Below are 17527 nucleotides of genomic sequence, written 5' to 3'. Positions count from 1 at the left end.
ATATATGACAGTGCTATTATTTAATGCGGAGATGATTGTTAAAGATTTGAGTGGGTGTTTTGCAGCTGTTTGCAGCCCACTTGAGGCAGTTTGTTAAAAACATCTTAATTGAGTTACAACACCATCATCATTCCAGAGTCATTACTGGCCCTAAATTACATCAGATGTCTGAATAGAACTACATTTATTAGCTAAGAGCATATGTGTGTGTGCATGCACACAACCATTAACAGCATGCAAAATTCTGCGTATGCAAACACAAAGACACTGTTTAACCTTCTGAACCAAAGTTTAAAAATGTTTTTGTAAATTATAAGCAGATACGTGCTTAGAAATTCTACGTCATTGCAATCTTAGGGCTAGCTATTAAAGTGAGAGCAAGCAAGCTCTGATGGAAAAGAGCATGAGTGGGACAATTGTTTTGCTCAGGGCTGGGTGCACCTTGATGATAAGATAGGACAGTAGCTGTGAAGCCAGGTTGTCTCTGTCTCTTCCCTGCCTCTGACTAGTAGCATGGTCTGTATTGGGCAGTGTTAATGTGGAGTTAAATACAATTGTCCAGCCTTAACCCCAATTTTTCAACATTTTGTGCCTTTTCTCTTTTAATCTGAGGTGGAGATTTACTCTTATGTTCAAGAGAGAAGGGAAAAATTAAAGGTGCTACTAGTCATTATTATTAAGGTTGTAAGTAATAATTTGAAAAATAATGTTAAGTTACTCTTCTCTGGTTTTAGAATTAGCCACTGCTATTCCCTGTGGAGAAAAGAAAATTAATCTCAGAGGATTTAGACTTCAGCTTCCATACTTTTCTGTTTCTTAATGGTCATCGAAATGGGGGAGAGTTTACCATGCTGGTAGCAAAAAAATGTGATCAAGGACACAGCTGTGAAACCGCAGGGAAGCCTCATTTGGCTTCCATTTGAAGCTTGGTTAGCTAGCTTCTCACATACAACTCTCATTTTCCGCAGAAAGCCTACTAAGCAGAGAACAAATAAGGAATTCTGCCTCCTCACATAGTCACAGAGTCCCAAAGGCTGGCTTGTAAGAGGAGTAGATTTACACAGAAGGTGGCATGTGTTGAGGATGTCTAAAGAGTCTGCAGCCCCATCCATTAATGCTGCCTTGTACAGGGCACAATATGAATCATATAATGGCCAAGTGGCTGCTCCTTTGTGCATTCCCCGCATGAACATCACAGCTGCCTCCAGGCCTCATATGCCTCACAAGCTGGGGAGATCTGAGGTTTTCAGAGGACTTGAATTAATAAGGCAACCATCTGTCCAAAGAGGAGTGAGAAGGGAAGAGACACTGCAATATGTTTCAGGAGCAATGCTGTGAGATATTTAGTACTTTAAACTCATGTCAAAGTCAATGGAGCTCAGCACGCTCAGTACTTTGCAGAAATTGTTTCTGCATTACTCTCTTGTGTCAAAAACAGAGAACAGGGCCTACTCCTATTAATGACCATTATTACAGCAGCAGTTTGTATCATACATACGGGCAGGTGTCCTGTGGGCACACAGTTTCCTGACACTGTATGCACTGCCTTTTCTCTGGTTGCCTCCCAGGCTTTCTTAGGCTTTTGGAAGATCTAAGAATCTTCACTTCAGTGCCAGTTAAATCAAATTAGCTGAGAATGGTTTCATTCTACTTTAAACACTTCATCTGGAGACAATGGACCAGGCATAAATATTTTATAGGTTTTGACAGAATATCACTGTCATATCACTATCAACATCATTTTATACTATCTATATTTGCCAGAACAGTGTTTCCTATAGTCTTCCTCTCTACCTCACCACTCCCCCAAAAATCAGAAAGGTTATTCTGTCAGGAACTTGCCAACAACTGTTTTCCTAAATCAATTAGTCTTTTAGGAGGTATCATTGTCTTTCAGCCAGGGCACAGTGTGAAAACAGCATTTGCTGCTCTGCTGAATGCCTCCTTCCAGTTCAGAGACAAAGGTTTCCAGATACCTTCTGCTCAGCCTCTCTGTAGTGTTTGATACTATTTATCACTTCTATTCCTGCCTATGATCAGCTATAGGAAAGAACAATGATCCTCCAAGAGAATGGAAACCCAGTCCTATTCTTCCAAAACTTTTGTTTGCAATATGCTGCAAGACTCAGTCTATTCCTCCCTTTTTCCTGATTCACTTTCCTGCCCATTGTTGTTTAACCACTGAGTAAAATCAATGGGAGGCAACATGAGGTCAACAACCTGAACTGTTTGCAGACTTTTGCACTCTTATTGAAAAAGCATTTTCTCCAGTTTTCTGCATATTTGGATGGAACTGGCTGTAGCCAAATTGTGGCCAGACATGGCAATGCTGGCTGAAGAAGGAAGTACTTCAAAGAACTTGCATCCTCCTGAGTACACCACTAGAAGCATCTACTCTCAGATTACAAAATGAGTCAGCAACCTCAAGCCCTCTGAAATTCCTCATTTTCCTTCTGCAGCTCGCTAGAAGATTGTATCCTAATCCCATCAGAATTGGCCACTGTGAATCAAGCATTCACAACCTCCGGACTCAGTTACTGCAACTAACATCTAGGAGTAAAGCCACTTAGCCCCAAAATGTTTCATCTTCCACAAGATGCGGCAGTCTGTCCGCTTAGTTCAGCATGTGTCTCCAAACATCTCACATCAAAGCTCTGCAGGCTACATTAGCTCCTCACTGTTCAAAATGAGTGATAATTCTAGATAAAAACTCTGGCCTGGATATTCTGAAGTCACCATGCAACTGAACTGAACTTCTTGAAAGCGTTCATTGCTCTTTCACCCTCATTCTCTTACAATGCTCTTTTAACTTAAATAATAAACATGTTCATCATCCGTAGATGTTGCAAGAAGTCTGGACATAGGTCTTACATAGAATCTGCATTTAGACAATGAAACTCACTGCAGTAGAAGATCAAATGTTACGCATCTTGCTTTCAGAACTCAGTGAATAATAGCCCAATAGGCTCTCTCTGGTTTCTTAATTCATTTGTCTCCCATTCACTTAAACATACAGGTAATAGACAACCAAAACACTATAGAAGATAATCAGACTGTTCCTCAGATAGGTTGGGTTTCAGGGACACAACGATAACTATTTTTGATTTTAAATAGTTTGGGAGACATTCAAGATCAGGTACTGAAAGCTATTTAAAGAAGCTAATATTCTTTATGAAAAGGAGATTAAATAATGCTCAGTTCCATTTTAACACGGTTTAGAAATTATTACATTAGCCACCATAGACCAGGAAAACTGGTTTAGATAGCAAAATTTCATCTAAGCCCATTCCGGAGTGATTTTTAGAGGAGAAAAGTATCCAAAAATACAAAAAGAACTGGTCTTCAGATCCCATGATGATGACGAGTACAAAGGTACTTAGATAAAACAGATGTTATCTTTTGTCTCCTCAGGCAACTTTTTGGGAGGGTGAAATACTAAGTTTAACAAACTCTAATTGGCTTTTATAGCTAAAAATACTAGTTGGTGAAGTGTTTCACACTTCAATAACTTTCCAGTAGTAATAACCAGGCATTCTGTTGCAATTACTTCTTAATCCTTTATAAATAATTTCAGAATTTGATTAAGAGATACTAAAAGCATATCACAAGCATATAAATATGCTACAAATGGTTCCCTGAGGCAGGTGTCATCTGCTTTTTTGTGTTTACACGGTGCATAGGTTAGTGCAGCCCTTTTTTTTTGTGGCTTTGAAGCACTACACACTAAACACTTGAGCAACGCTGCTGAGAATAATAACTACACAAAAAGCCTGTAAAAATGTTGCAAACATTTATAAATATTCTGCTAACATGCTAGATGGTATATCGCCAATTGACTGTTTTCTAATATATTAGCTCTTTTTAGAATATTTATAAATGCATCCTTAATTCAAACTAAATGCCTAGTTTTTGGAGGCACAAGTTGGAAAGCTAGTGGAAGCCATCAAAAAAAGAATCACATAGTTCTGTTAGTTTTCATCAATACTATGGTCTTTTTCTGAAGCCTGTAATTTGCACCTGCATCTGTATAAGGACTACTCTTACACTTCCACAGCTTGCGTTAAAATTGTCTCTACTGGGGAGGCATGACACTGGGATTTTTTCCTTCCAGAGAAAAGATCCTAACTGGAACTCTACTTTCCTTTCTTGCAATATAATGCTGGTCCATCTTACAGCATCAGAAGAACTCTCTCACAATGCAACAGATTAGGAAGTGGTGGCTGGAATACAATGAATCCCCTAACTATTTTTCGATACAGATCATAAATATTATCACATAGATCATGCTTTATCAGAGATATAATGTTCACTCATTGTAATTGAATTTTCAAATGTTTTATCGTCACTAAAGACCATCTCAAATTAGACGTGAAATGTTAATTTCAGTAAACCTCAATGAATTGCCTCCTTGAAATAAACGATCTATCCCTAGAACTTTTCATTTCCCTCAGAGCCCCAGTTTTCTTTGCAAGACCTTGTCTCTTTCTACCCAAGTCTTTGACCCTTGCTGTAATATATTCTAGGGTCAGAAGCTTGAAAAGATTTAGTTTACACCTCTGAACCACTGAAAACAGCGGAGTAGAGTCAAGATACTGCTCTCACACAAAAATAGAATCAAAATCTATAGTAAGAGGATAAACGATGAGACCCCTGGCAAATCTGATAATAAAGAAGTTTAATTTTAACTTCTATTGCCATTACTGAATTACTGAGTGAATTTCTTAAAAAAAAAAAGAAGAAAAAGCTATTTCGTTATCAAAATAGTGTGTGGCAAGATAGAGGGGTGGCAAATAAAGTAAGGTTACACATTTTATATAACCATTGCCTCTAGCACAATGCTAAACCTCACTGAGCAAGTAAATTTATTGGCAAAAGACATTATAATCTGAAAGGCCATTTAAACTATTCCTCCTTTAAGTTGCTATTTTTGGTGGCCCAAATTGGTTGGTATATTGAACATCCCAGAACTGAGATTCAGCTCATCACTGCTGGGCATGATAATAAGGGGGAAGTGAGGTTTGTTTACTGATGGCCCGAACCTTCCCTTATTAAATGTAATGCTAAAATGCTCGCAGGCAGAAAAAATAGACTCTCATCATCAGGAGGAGGTAAAATGAAAAACAGACTCCTCCTTTTCCTTCCCCTTAAAGTAATATTGGTACTTTTTTCTACCGTACCAGACAAAGATGTCCAGAATTGGAAAACTGTAATTCATCTTTAAGCAGTATTTGCTATTTGTCCATTAAACAGACTTTACCTGAAGAGATAATTAGGATTTCTTTTTCTTTCACACTCATTTTCTTTTAGCTTTTATCTTCCCAGTGGCAAAAGAAAGATAAAAGGTAATATGTTATTAACCTCTTTGCAAAAATAAACTGGAGGAAGTTATTTTTTATATCTTCACCACTTAGGACCGACACAAGGCTTTTAAGCAACGCTTTCTGTTTTGGACCTATACATTTTTGGAATAGCTATTATCAGATACCTAACTACCAAATAGCTGGACAACATCCATAAAACTATTGGCAGAAAATAGAGGAAAAATAAACCTAAACAACTCCTAATACCTTCTTAAAAACAGAACTCAGTTGCCACAGCTAACAGAGCAGGTTGTTCCACAATAGCATCTAGATACTCCACTGAAAAGTGATGCAAAAGCACACACAGGTTCCACAGCCATGACTTAAATGATACTAAACTGTTCTAGTAGAGATGCACAAAGAAGAAAATAAGATTTTAAAAGCACTGTGCCACTTTAGAAACACCTAAGGTCAGTTTGCCACAGCTCTATAAGCTCATAGCTGTACTGAAGTCACTTTGGAACATGGCTTTGATTTCTACACAAGATTCAGACACATAAGAGTGAAGAAGAAAAACAAAAACTGTCCATAACTGAAAAAGACATTCAAGAGAACATTAAGTACTTCTAAAGAAAAAAGAAAAGAAAAAGAATACATACAAATTATCTAAAAAGCATTGCCCAGAAGTCCTTAACAGGCTATGAGTATAGCAGAAGCTTTTAGGAGGGTGGGAGCCAGGGATCTGCAATGTCTTCAAAGGATCAAACCTGTCACACTTTATTTCTAGCAGACTTTTTATTATTATTATTATTATTATTATTTACCTCACATTTTTCCACGGCTGGTTGCTGCCCACACTCAGAGCTGTTCCCTGCCACAATGCCAGCCCGCAGGCTCTCACTGTCACCTGTCCCCTCTTCCATGGAGTAGGTTTTGGAATTGTTGCCATGATGGTGTGAGGGGCTTCGGCTCTGTGCCAGGCTGAGCTGCTTGCGAAGCACACGGTTCTCCTCCTCCACCTCCCGCATGCGGACTTCCAAGCTCTCGCGCTCCCGCTGGCTTGAAGCTGTATAACGAGGACTGTGGGGCTGTGACTCAATTGGAGACAGTGACACTGGCTTCTCATCTGCAAGAGATGGAGATAAAAGGCTTCTTTGAGAATATAATTCAAGTTGAGTTTCTCTTCAACATCAGCATTGCGATATAAGGATGTATCTGGAATACAACCAAAATTTATATGGACCAGGATCTTTAAGAAAATGGTTAAGAATATGCTAAACTTTGGACAAATGCTGTCCAACTTCTATGAGCTTCAGTTCCCACTAATTTCAAAACTGCACTGAAAGATAAGCTTATGTTTCTTTTGTTTTGCACTGAGCTGCTTGCCAGGCTCTGGTCTGGGAAGACAGTCAAGAAGAGAAGGATTTAATTCAAGGACAATTAATATATAGTTAAATATATTTTAAAAATGCATGCAAGAGATAATAATTTTCCTATTCCCTATTTTCTCCACAGCCAAGCTACAGCATTTCAGTTACCATTTTGTGCCAAACAGTAGCCCCAGATGATTCACATGTGAGGAACAGATGGTCTTTATTCAGCAGCCCAATATTATATGCTTGCTGAGAAATGAAAGGTTCAGAAGGATAGAAACATTTAATACTTATGTGGATCAATTTTGTAAAGTATTTTAGCTGAAAAAGACAACATGGGAATTTTGAAAAAAAAATAAATAGTTCAATTTAGCATCTTTAAATGAAAGGTTATATTCTAGAAATATAAAACATTTTATTCTCATTATTTCAAAATGTACTTTCTTTGTTCAAAACAGTATTAAAATGACTTAAAAATAAAGGATAAAAAGATAAATTAACCTGAAATCAAGTTCTTTAACCAAAAAGATAACAACTGGAAGAATTTCTACCATTAAGTCCTAATATATAACTGCCATCATATTTAAAGAGAGCAAATAAAGATACAGCTGATGTTTTCTCAATGGAGACATATTTTCACATGATTTTAACAAGGCTATAAGTATATTTAATACAAATATTTAAAAGGTGGTAAAACCCACAAATTAATCACTGTTCAAAAATGTTCAATTAAAATCAAGTGGAAACATAACAAAGCAGACAGTAAGATTTATCCATAGATTTGTAATTGCAAAGCATTCCACTACAGTGAGGATGGTATGTGAATGTCTTATACCAAGGTATTTCTCAGGAATAACTTCCCACCTGCATGCATTGAAAAGGTTTGCTATTTAATAATTTCTCCACTGCACAGAGTCACTTTGGCTTTATCAAACAAACACCAGCTTGAGTGGTTTAGAAAACACAGAAATCATGCAGTTATTGTTTAGTAGTTCTCCTTAACAAGTATGTTTCTCATCCTCTGACTCAAATTACTTCCCTGGTATACAGATCTGTTCATTGCTTGTTTCTGCCATTGTTTCTCATATACATGAAGTCCTTTAAACTGAGTTAATGAAAAAACTGATACAAAACAGCTCATTTCAAATTTCCATTGTTGCATATCACACAGGTGTACACACATCCTATTATCTGTATAAATAGCTAATCTGTTTTTAATCCACACTTGGATAGAATACATTTGCTTACATTATTTTGCATACCTTCTTCCCCTAGAATTCTCTAATTTATTATTTTTACCATCATTAAGACTGATGGATAAATCTGAGCTTGAAAAATGTCTTAGGACAGATTCTGAAGTTTGGCCACTGACAGTTGCAGACTTATATCCTCAAATAAATAGTCATTAAAAATTAATGACAGATTGGAAAAGATTGAAAATTATGGTTGCAACACTAGAGAAATGTCAACATTAAGGATAGATACATGCTATGATCAGAAGTAGAATGAAATATTGAGCTAGTCAAATATTATCTTTATAGATAACCAGCTTGGAAGGCATAAAACTGAAATTGTGACTGCATGGACTCTGGCATGGACTGTATAAGTTCCCTCAAAAAATTCTGAGCACTTAGCTGTGCAGCTAGCCTGCACTGAGGGCTGTAGTTCTTTCATTTCTCAGCTGCTGATACCAAAACTAGTAGGACTAAAATTTGTTTGGATGTGCTTGTTGCAGTCATCTTACTGGACAGCAATACTGCATTGCATAGATGTTCTCCAATAAAAAGAAAAACAGCATCCTTCCTTACCCACACAACAATGAACATGTGTTATCATCAGATCTACAATTACAATGCAAAATTAGCCAAAGATTTCACTTGCAATTCTAACATCTAACACAGATGCTACTTATCTATTCTAACTCTTGTCATTAGATTCTGCCACCTTCTCAAGCAATTGCCAGTAAAAAAAAAAAAATGATGAGATATCAATTCTTAATGGTAACAAGAAATGGAAGTAAATCTTAGAACAACGTTCATCGGAATTCCAAAATGTGGAAAAAATTGAGACACCTCTAAAGTCATTCTAAGGGCATAAATCAGTTGGTCTTGCATGTGGCTTTGCCAGAATTCAAAAGCAACAAAAAAGATGCAACTTTGTACATTTGAGCAAATGTAGCTTTATTCATGAAGACAGTTGAATTGTTTCTATTCAATCTTTAGAAGAAACAATATAGTCTGAGAAAAGAATTAAATTAAGAAAATGTCACCTGACTGCTTTTGACTGAGAGCTCTAGCAGCTAAAGAAAGCAGCTCAGTGTTTATGCAGCCTTAGCACTAAAAGTCACTAAACTCCCCTCTGCCTTCTCATTAATATATTTGTGCTGATATGTAAAAGGCAATAGTGGAATCATACAAAGAATTATAGAGACAGCTAGCATCTTGATCTGAAATACATAAGTATTTGAAATACATTGTTTTGCACGTTTTGTTAGAAAGTGCTAAGTCCAAGACATTTTCTGAGATGATCAAGATTCCTACAGCTGGACAAGTACCGTTTTATTACTAATAATAGTGATTATTCTCAGGTATCTTGATGTATTTGATACTCTCATAAGACCCCAGCTCCTTGATGCAAATGATAATGTGACAATTACAAGACCTATTTGAAATAGAAGTATAAAAGCTAAAAGTGAATGTAGTTTGACCTTCAGACTTGGAAAGCAAATAATTTTTGTCTTGATTTTTGAGAATAGCTCATAATTTTTGCACATCTGAGGTTGGCAAGGTTGGTGGCAAGGTACTATTTGAATTAAGTCCCATTACCAGACCAGACACATGAAGAGACTTTGAATTCAGTGAACATACAGTTGTGGCAAAATGCCTCTGGGGAGCTACTATCTAGTGGATAAACACCAATCCATGCCATCCTGATATGCTTCTGATTACTTTTCAGGGCAATGCAAGGACTGTGTGTTTCACTTGCTCTTTGAAGAAGAAATAAGTGGACTAGTGTATGAGAATATTAGTACTTTAATGACTGTATGCTGTTTGACAGAAGAGTTAAACTGATGGCATTGCACTTGAGTTTTATAGTTCTAAGTAACTGTCAGAATGCTCTGATCCGAGGTCTGGGTACTTTTTATCTAATCTAAATCAAAATAAAATAACATAACGTGTAATGAGGTTTGTGTGACTTTGGACGGAAAGATCTCCCAGGGAAGAGCACAAGGAACAGTGCTGAGCTGCAAAGCAAGTAGCATACTTTTGAATGCTGCAATAAATAATAACAAAGCTATTATTTTTTATTCTTCATTTGGGGTTACTGCTCTATTTTGGGGCTTTAGTAGTCTCAGACTATATTGTGTATACCTGTGTCAAGCCTTTTACCTCAGACTTTCTTTGCTAATAAAACTATACCAAAGAAATAAAAATGATCTGCAAATTTTCACCACCTACAAACCAACATCTAAACACAAATCTGAGCAATTATTTCATGGCAGACAGCAGCCAATGACTTATCATCACAGTAGGGCCAACAACTGAGAACTTAATGACATGCAAGGCATGAATTCTGTGGCTTTCTGAATGCTCCTGTGTATGTAAAATTGTCTGTCTTCTAAGGCAAGCGATGTCATTACACCTTACTGTCTCCTGGTCAAGCAGAGCACCTTAAGACTTTGGAATATAAAGACTAGGGAAAGCAATCCAGCACAATTTATCTGATAGGAGGGGGGCTGGAGCAGTGGAACTTTCCTATGGGCAAAATCTAAAGGATAAGCATTAACATCAAGCATCTTAGCTTTATAGTTATCAAACTTGGAGATGTGAGAGTCCTGAAAAGGACCAAGCAGCATCAAAAGCTTGCTGAGAGAAGAGTCACAGAGAAAGCATGGTTTAGACACAGATTAACTGCAGGTCTAGATGAGAGAGAAAGAAGAAGAGCACAGGGGGAAAAAAAATCCCCATGATTTAGAAGAGAAGAAAGTGCAGAAGCAGGGATCCTGAGTTTCTTAGATGACTCTGATCTGAACTCAAACGATTAAAAGTTATGAGCTAACTGAGGCAGGGAACTTTATGTAGCAAGTTTTGGGCATTTTTTCCTTCATTTTTTTTACATTTTTGAAATTTAATTTACTATCTTAAGTGAAGCCTGCTTTTTTGGCATCTCTACAGGGTCTAGAGGTTTATATGTGTTTTAGCTATTATTTGTCCCCTGACTAATAGTGTGTAATGCCTTTATAATGAATTAACTGATGATGGTGAACTTTATGCTGTCTCTGAGATAAGAGGAAGTCATGCTGCTCACAGATAGTATTTCAGTCTGTCTGACTGCAGATTCAAGAAAACACCACTCTATATCACATTTGTTCACATTTGAAAATTACATTATCATTGCATCCTTTGAGGGCTAGCAGTGTAACATTCTTAAACAAAAGCTGACATTCTGTAGAAAGAACTAGTATAGCACCACCCTCATGAATTTCCGCCATTAAGGCCATGAGCAAAATCATTTGAAGTTCATTCTGTAGCTATTTTTTCCCCATACAGAATACTGTAGAAAACTCCAAAGACCAGAAAGGAAAAGAAAAATAAGACAACTGCAGTCAGGGCGATGGGGACATAAAAGCTCTGTGTAAGTGTGTAAACTATTCCTTTTCTTTTGGAGCTCTAGCTCAGCTTTAATCAGCTACCTCCTTAGGACTCTGTATACTTTTGCTCAGCTGGATGTTGTGGTAGACACTGGCTATATTGGCTGCCAGAAATGAAGTCCTTTCTGTTAAGAGTTTGGCATGTTAGATGTATGCCTCCACAGGCAGGCCCCAAGGCATCCCAAGATTCCTATTCCCACACTCACCAAGGAATTTTTTTCTGCTACAACTTCTAATAAATCACTCCAGCATGATCACAGCTGGAAACAGAAAACCTTGCCCAAATAACCGTCATAACGGTAGAGTACAGTCTAAGCAATTTACTTCAGAGAACACAGAACGCCCTCATTCTCACACGAGGAAGCCCCATGAGGCAGTTCTGAGTTTATGTTGCCAGGTTTCAGTAGCAGAAAGTTGTGCTATTGAATGATGTTGCAGTGAGGACGCTGAAAACTTCTGCCCACTGGACACAGACAGCGCAGATGACGACAGCCAAGCCTTCCTATATTGCCCAGGCAAGTTTACTCAGCTCTGACAGGAAAGTTGCTTCCATCAGTATTAAGCTCAAACACATCTCAAGATTTGGCACTGATAACATATATGATAAACTACACGTTGCTCGGTAAAAAGAGTGTGTTTTCACAGAGACATAAATCAACTGTCAGCTAATTCCTTCTCCTTGGACTGAATTCATGTTTTGAATCAGCAATTTACTTAGACAAATTCTTTAAGTGCTCACTTAAGCACATGCTAACATGTTTTATTGGACTGAAGCCCCCCACACAAACCATTCGGCTCCACTGCAGGCCAACTTTACTTAAGGCATCACATTATGCCCTGTCCCTACAGGGACACCCCCTTCCACTATTTTTCCCCTGAACAGAATACATATTTACAATTAGTGGATTTGGAAATCATACACATTACGTGCAAAAACCTACAACAACAACACACCAGGTTTGCAAAATCAAACACTCAGAAGTATGTGAGAATGATATTTGCTTGTTCAGTCTTCAATGTCATGTCTGTGTGCCTGATGACAAGACCACTAGTTATGTAGATCAACACTTTTTCCCAGAGAAACCTGGCATATCTGAATGCACAGGATGGATGGTGCTCACAATTGTTCAATGGTTCGTTTTAACTTAACGATTCAGTCCTCTTACCTTGCTCTGAAAAGAGACTTCATTATTTCCTCATTGGCCTATGATGCTCATCACTATAATATTTGAATGCTACACAGCGTAGCATTCAAATCATTGATCATTGATCAGCGACTTTTTTTTCCAAACACAGGAAAGATGGTACTATTAGTCTCTCTTCACACAAGTTTGGAGTCACTAACATCTAAGGAAAATACCAGATGCATAATTGCCCCAGATGTGCAATTGAAATGGTTATAATGCATTTTTTTTAACAAATAAGCATCTTTTCTGCATTTTATTTGTTCAGAAGACAGGTCTCATCACCTGTATATGCAACTATATATGCTTAACAGTTCTCTAAATTACACTTTGAGTCTGCATGTTGGGAATCCAGAAAAGGGAAAAATTACAGTCAGCAGTCCCTAGTAATAGTTCTAAGATCATCATGTAATGAACTTACTGGTAGAGATAGAAACAATTTTCCAGGTCAGATTCAACTTCATATTCTACAAAACTGACCATTTTCTTTCTACACTCCCCTGACTTGTTCATGACACACCTTCCAGGCTCTTTAAATAAGAAAACCAGGAGTCAAAAAACTATTCACAGCATTGCTGCATTTGCTCTGCACACAGAATGAGGCAGGGCATGTGCCTCAGAAACAGCAATTGTATCCTCAATGATGGCATCACGTTGCATAGCTGCAGAGAGTAGATTATGCAGTGGCTGAGTGAACCTAATTTTGATACATCTAACAGGAGTAGTATGGATGGTAAGCAGTGAAAGATCATGGGTCAGGAAAAGCATGTAGCAGTATAATGCAGGAAGAAGAAGGGAGAGAAACTCTAAACACAACATTCATCTGCCCTGAGAATGGATGTAGCTCTTTCGTTTTTCAAATGAAATAAGAATGTTAGCCAATTGCTAAATTTAAAACAAGATCCCACTAAGTCTTAACATTCCTTGCTCATATCTTTGTCGAGAGCACAATAACCTTTTCCTTTCTTTTCTTCTGTCTTCTTCTCTCTCTTCCTCTCCCTGCTTTGCATTTTCTTTGCAAAATATATGCCTCTCCAAGAAAAGGACTAAAAATAATGTTTCCCTCCTTTTCACTGGGAGTGGAGATGTAAGAAAATAATGTCTTATCAGAGTAAGCACTAAGTGAAAATAAGATTTTGTCGAGGACTTGGTCTGTCAAAGATAACGTTATCCAGAGGAGAACTTGGCAAAGATAACATGTTATCAATATCAGGAGTAGAGCTCAGGGAAAATAGTGTTTTAATACCTATTAGATTCTAAATAAGCCATCTGTGCTCTTGATGAATTGTTATTTTCTCCAAGCCCCATTCCTGCAAAGATGTTGATTTTTTGGCAAACTGTGTCTGGTAGCAGTTAGGAATGGGGGAGAAAGAGGAGAAAAGGAATGCTCTTTCTCCTCAAAGCTGGAGGGATATTATTTCTGTTTTCAAAGGCTTTTCCTACTGGTGAAGACTGCCAACATGGGATCACAAAGACCCAAGTGTTTATACACTAACCAGGTACAGTAGTGAAAACTCCTACAACAAGGCTCTACAAATACATCTCAGAGCGTTTCATAAAAGGAGAGGAGGGACAACATCCCTTATGTCCCTGGCCACGGTAGCCAGGCTCTGAGTATCTTCCTGTTTATCGCAGCAGCATTTGTCTACAGAGCCAATGACCAAGTCATCAGTTAACAAGGACTTTCACTCATAACTGAGCACATCATAATTAGCTGTAATCAATTGGGGGCACAAATAAATGACCCCTTTTGGATCAGCTAGAGACAATAGTATCTTCAGCTGACCATTACTACCATCCAGGTAAAGGTCTCCATTCCCACAGCTTAGGTGACACAAAGGATCATGCAACACTTATCCCCTTCAGTGCAAAGCATCCAACTCAGTTTAAATGACTAGTGGGTCTGTGGGTGTCTGTGCCCTGAAGCTGAAACCTCTTACATTTATAAACTTGAGTTACATTTTGGATTAATTTAAATAAATTGTGGCACCTCCTGGAAAATGAGAAATCCACTTGGTAGAAGGATGGACTGACTACTAACTGCCTTAAATGGCAGAATGTGGGTGAATATTACATTCATGGGAATGGGCAAACGGGATAAGTAGAAGGGAAGCTGTGGAGGGACTGTAGGAGTGTGATGTGAATAATAAAGCACACTTAGGAAAAATCATATGAATGATATCTGCAGGGTAAGTATTTATAGCCAGCTGAATTTCCCTGATGTACAGTAGGAGTAGGAGGAAAGACAATAGCATCTGTTAATATGAAGATTTCCTATGGAGTAGCTGCATCTCTTAACATTAACCATTTGGATATCTTATGCCCAGAGAATTCTCTGTGTTCAGGTGTGATCTTCATGTTAATGTAACTTCTGAGGCCTTGATTTAGAATACATAGTCAACAGCAGGCATCCATTACAGCTCTCTATGGTAAAATTCATCCCACAGCTGTACACAGTGCTGTCACTATCATTCATGGTAGTGGGGTATAAAAGAATAAAACTTTTATATGTTGGCTCCTGCTCAGTAAAACACTGTGGAAGAGGTAGAAAAGGAAAAAAAAAAAAAAAAAAAAAAAAACAGCATTTCATAGTGGTTTTTAAGAGTGCAATAAACATAAGAAATAATATCTATAAGCTTATAAAAAATTATGGAAATACCTATAGGTTCCCACAATCACTACAGTAACCACAAGCAAGAAACAAGTATGCTCAGTCAAAGCCAAGCCTTGTAGTAGTTAATTCAGATTCTTTTGCTGATGATTTGCCTCAGCTGCTCATCAATAGAGACTCCAGCTGATAATTATAAAGTTAAACTTCTGAGCAGTATTTGCATATGTAAAGCACACTTTCCCTGCCAAAGTGACAATGGATGCTATAATGCATTTCCTGATTGTACAGCACTTGGATTTGAGGAACCTGGGTGAGAGAGTCTGCTTTGCATATCCTTCCTTATCCTCATCAGACCAACCATTCAGAAGAAATGCACTTACACATACTGACATCTACAAGCTGGAGCAAAAAACAGTGTAAACCCTGCATAACCGTTAAAAATGCAACCATTTATTTCATCCAGAATACCTCTGATAAGAATGCTGCTATCTTTCTCAGAAATCCCTCATTGCTTATGAGGGATTGCTACATTCTAAGTTGAGACTCCATTTTACAGAAAATCTCCAATCTCAAAAGTGCTCAATGTCACAGCTGGTGATGACCACAGTTGGTGTCCCCCCCCCCCCTTTTTTTTATGGTGGAAGGTGGCATGAAGCACACTACAGGACAATTTTGCATATTCCTGGAAATATTCACTTGAGCTTCCTTACATCCTGAAAAATGTGTAACCGCTGCTCTGTGTCAAGAGAGCCTGGTCACTTTAAAAGACATTCAGAAACTCCAGCAGACAGATTCAGTCCATTACTTCCTAGTCAGTGACCTCCAGATGTGGCTTCGTCTCCCAAGGAATACTGAATTATCATTATGCAGCTCTTGATTTACCATCTTGCTTTCTCCAGATCAGAACACCAATTCCTGAATGTGATCTTGGCCACCAATCATAGCTATGCCTATTTTCAAAACTGTTTCGAAAATCCAGACAGGCACATAATGTGTAAGTTACGTTTATCTGTGCAATTCTCTACGCTCATGCAGTTACATGACAGCACTTTCGCACATATATAATAATAATAAATGTATATAAATAAATGTAATCCAAACATCCAGTTTGGAAATTTTGGAAAAGGACTAATCAGCCTAATGACAATGCCTCAAAATCATACCCGCTAAATGCCAAAGGAATTCATAGACACATTTGCTTTAGGTATAAGGAAATCTGCCAAAGAATTGGGAAGACCTTTATGTAATCCCTAACACGACTACCTGCCCTCATATAGCTCCTGTACCATGTTGGTTTAAGAGTCAACCATAGGCCTATTATTAATAAACTCAAATGTTTTGCATCAGATAGCACAGGATGGTAAAGTAAAATACACCCTAGTCTGGCTTTGATTAATCATGGGAGGTAGGATTAAAAATGGAGGTGCAGATGGTTACCTTCTCTGAAATCGAGGGTTTAGGCTCTTAAACGCAGTTTCAAACTTAGCTATAGCAGAATTTATGTGTATAGGTAGAAGTCACCTGGTAGTACTATTTTACACGATCTTAGAAGTTGATTTTCATTGCTTCTCTACAGAAATGTAGCAGTATTAGCTCAAGCTGGGTGATGCCACAGAAACCTGCTGGCAAGTTTGTTTGGTCCTTTAATCTCCTTTGATGCAGAGATGCATTCAGAGAACCATGCACTTGTCTTTTGATTGGGACTGCTGGAAGAGGAGATTTTCTGAATCCTGACCGACCATTAAGGATTGTTCAAGGATTCAATAAATAAATAAATAAATACAAACAAATCATGCGCAAATTATATGCATTTCTTCCTTAGCAGTAACCAGAACTGCAAGAACCTTCAAATCTAATACTGCTCTGTCCAAAACCAGCAGATATGAACACACAGATATAAAGGCAAATAGTAAAAAATAGATTTTCAAAGTAGAATGATTTCTTTTCTTTCTAAATGTGTAAGAAGATGACACATGCCACCAGAAATATTGCAAATTTATATTTCTATTTTAATATGCAACTGTGTTATTTCACTGGTGACATAGCAGTCTGTAAGTTATTAATATCTTTCTGTATATATCCTTTTTCCCCCTACACATTCCCAGCACTTTTCATTTGCTGCATCTGTCATTTAAGCCACTTCAGTCCTGAAGAACAGTGAGGGGAAAATGCCAGTAATTGCACATTCAGAACACATGAAGGCTGATCCATGTTATGACATTTATCTTCACTTATGACAAGACATAAAATAACTCCTGAGTTCCTTTCCCCTCCTCCTCATTAGGAAAAACGTCATAACAGATCATCATGCACTATATACAGCAAAATTTCTAACATACCTTGCAGAGAAAAAAAAAACTCTCACATCACAGCAGTGATGAAGACAGTAGGCTACATGTCATGGCTAT

At 37.7% G+C, this 17527-nt stretch overlaps 1 protein-coding gene across 1 annotated transcript in view; it reads right to left on the bottom strand.

The window, feature by feature from the left end:
• Positions 1-17527, bottom strand: part of LARGE1 (LARGE xylosyl- and glucuronyltransferase 1) — a 286606-nt gene that overhangs the window by 137844 nt on the left and 131235 nt on the right. Inside the window, exon 4 of the mRNA XM_062588926.1 lies at positions 6125-6426. Coding sequence (XP_062444910.1) covers positions 6125-6426 — 302 coding nt within the window. The remainder of the gene's footprint in view (positions 1-6124; positions 6427-17527) is intronic.

This window comes from Rhea pennata, chromosome 1 (assembly GCF_028389875.1).
Source record: "Rhea pennata isolate bPtePen1 chromosome 1, bPtePen1.pri, whole genome shotgun sequence".
NCBI lineage: Eukaryota > Metazoa > Chordata > Aves > Rheiformes > Rheidae > Rhea > Rhea pennata.
The sequence above is the reverse complement of the archived record's forward strand: the minus strand, read 5'-3'. Positions and strand labels throughout refer to the sequence as shown.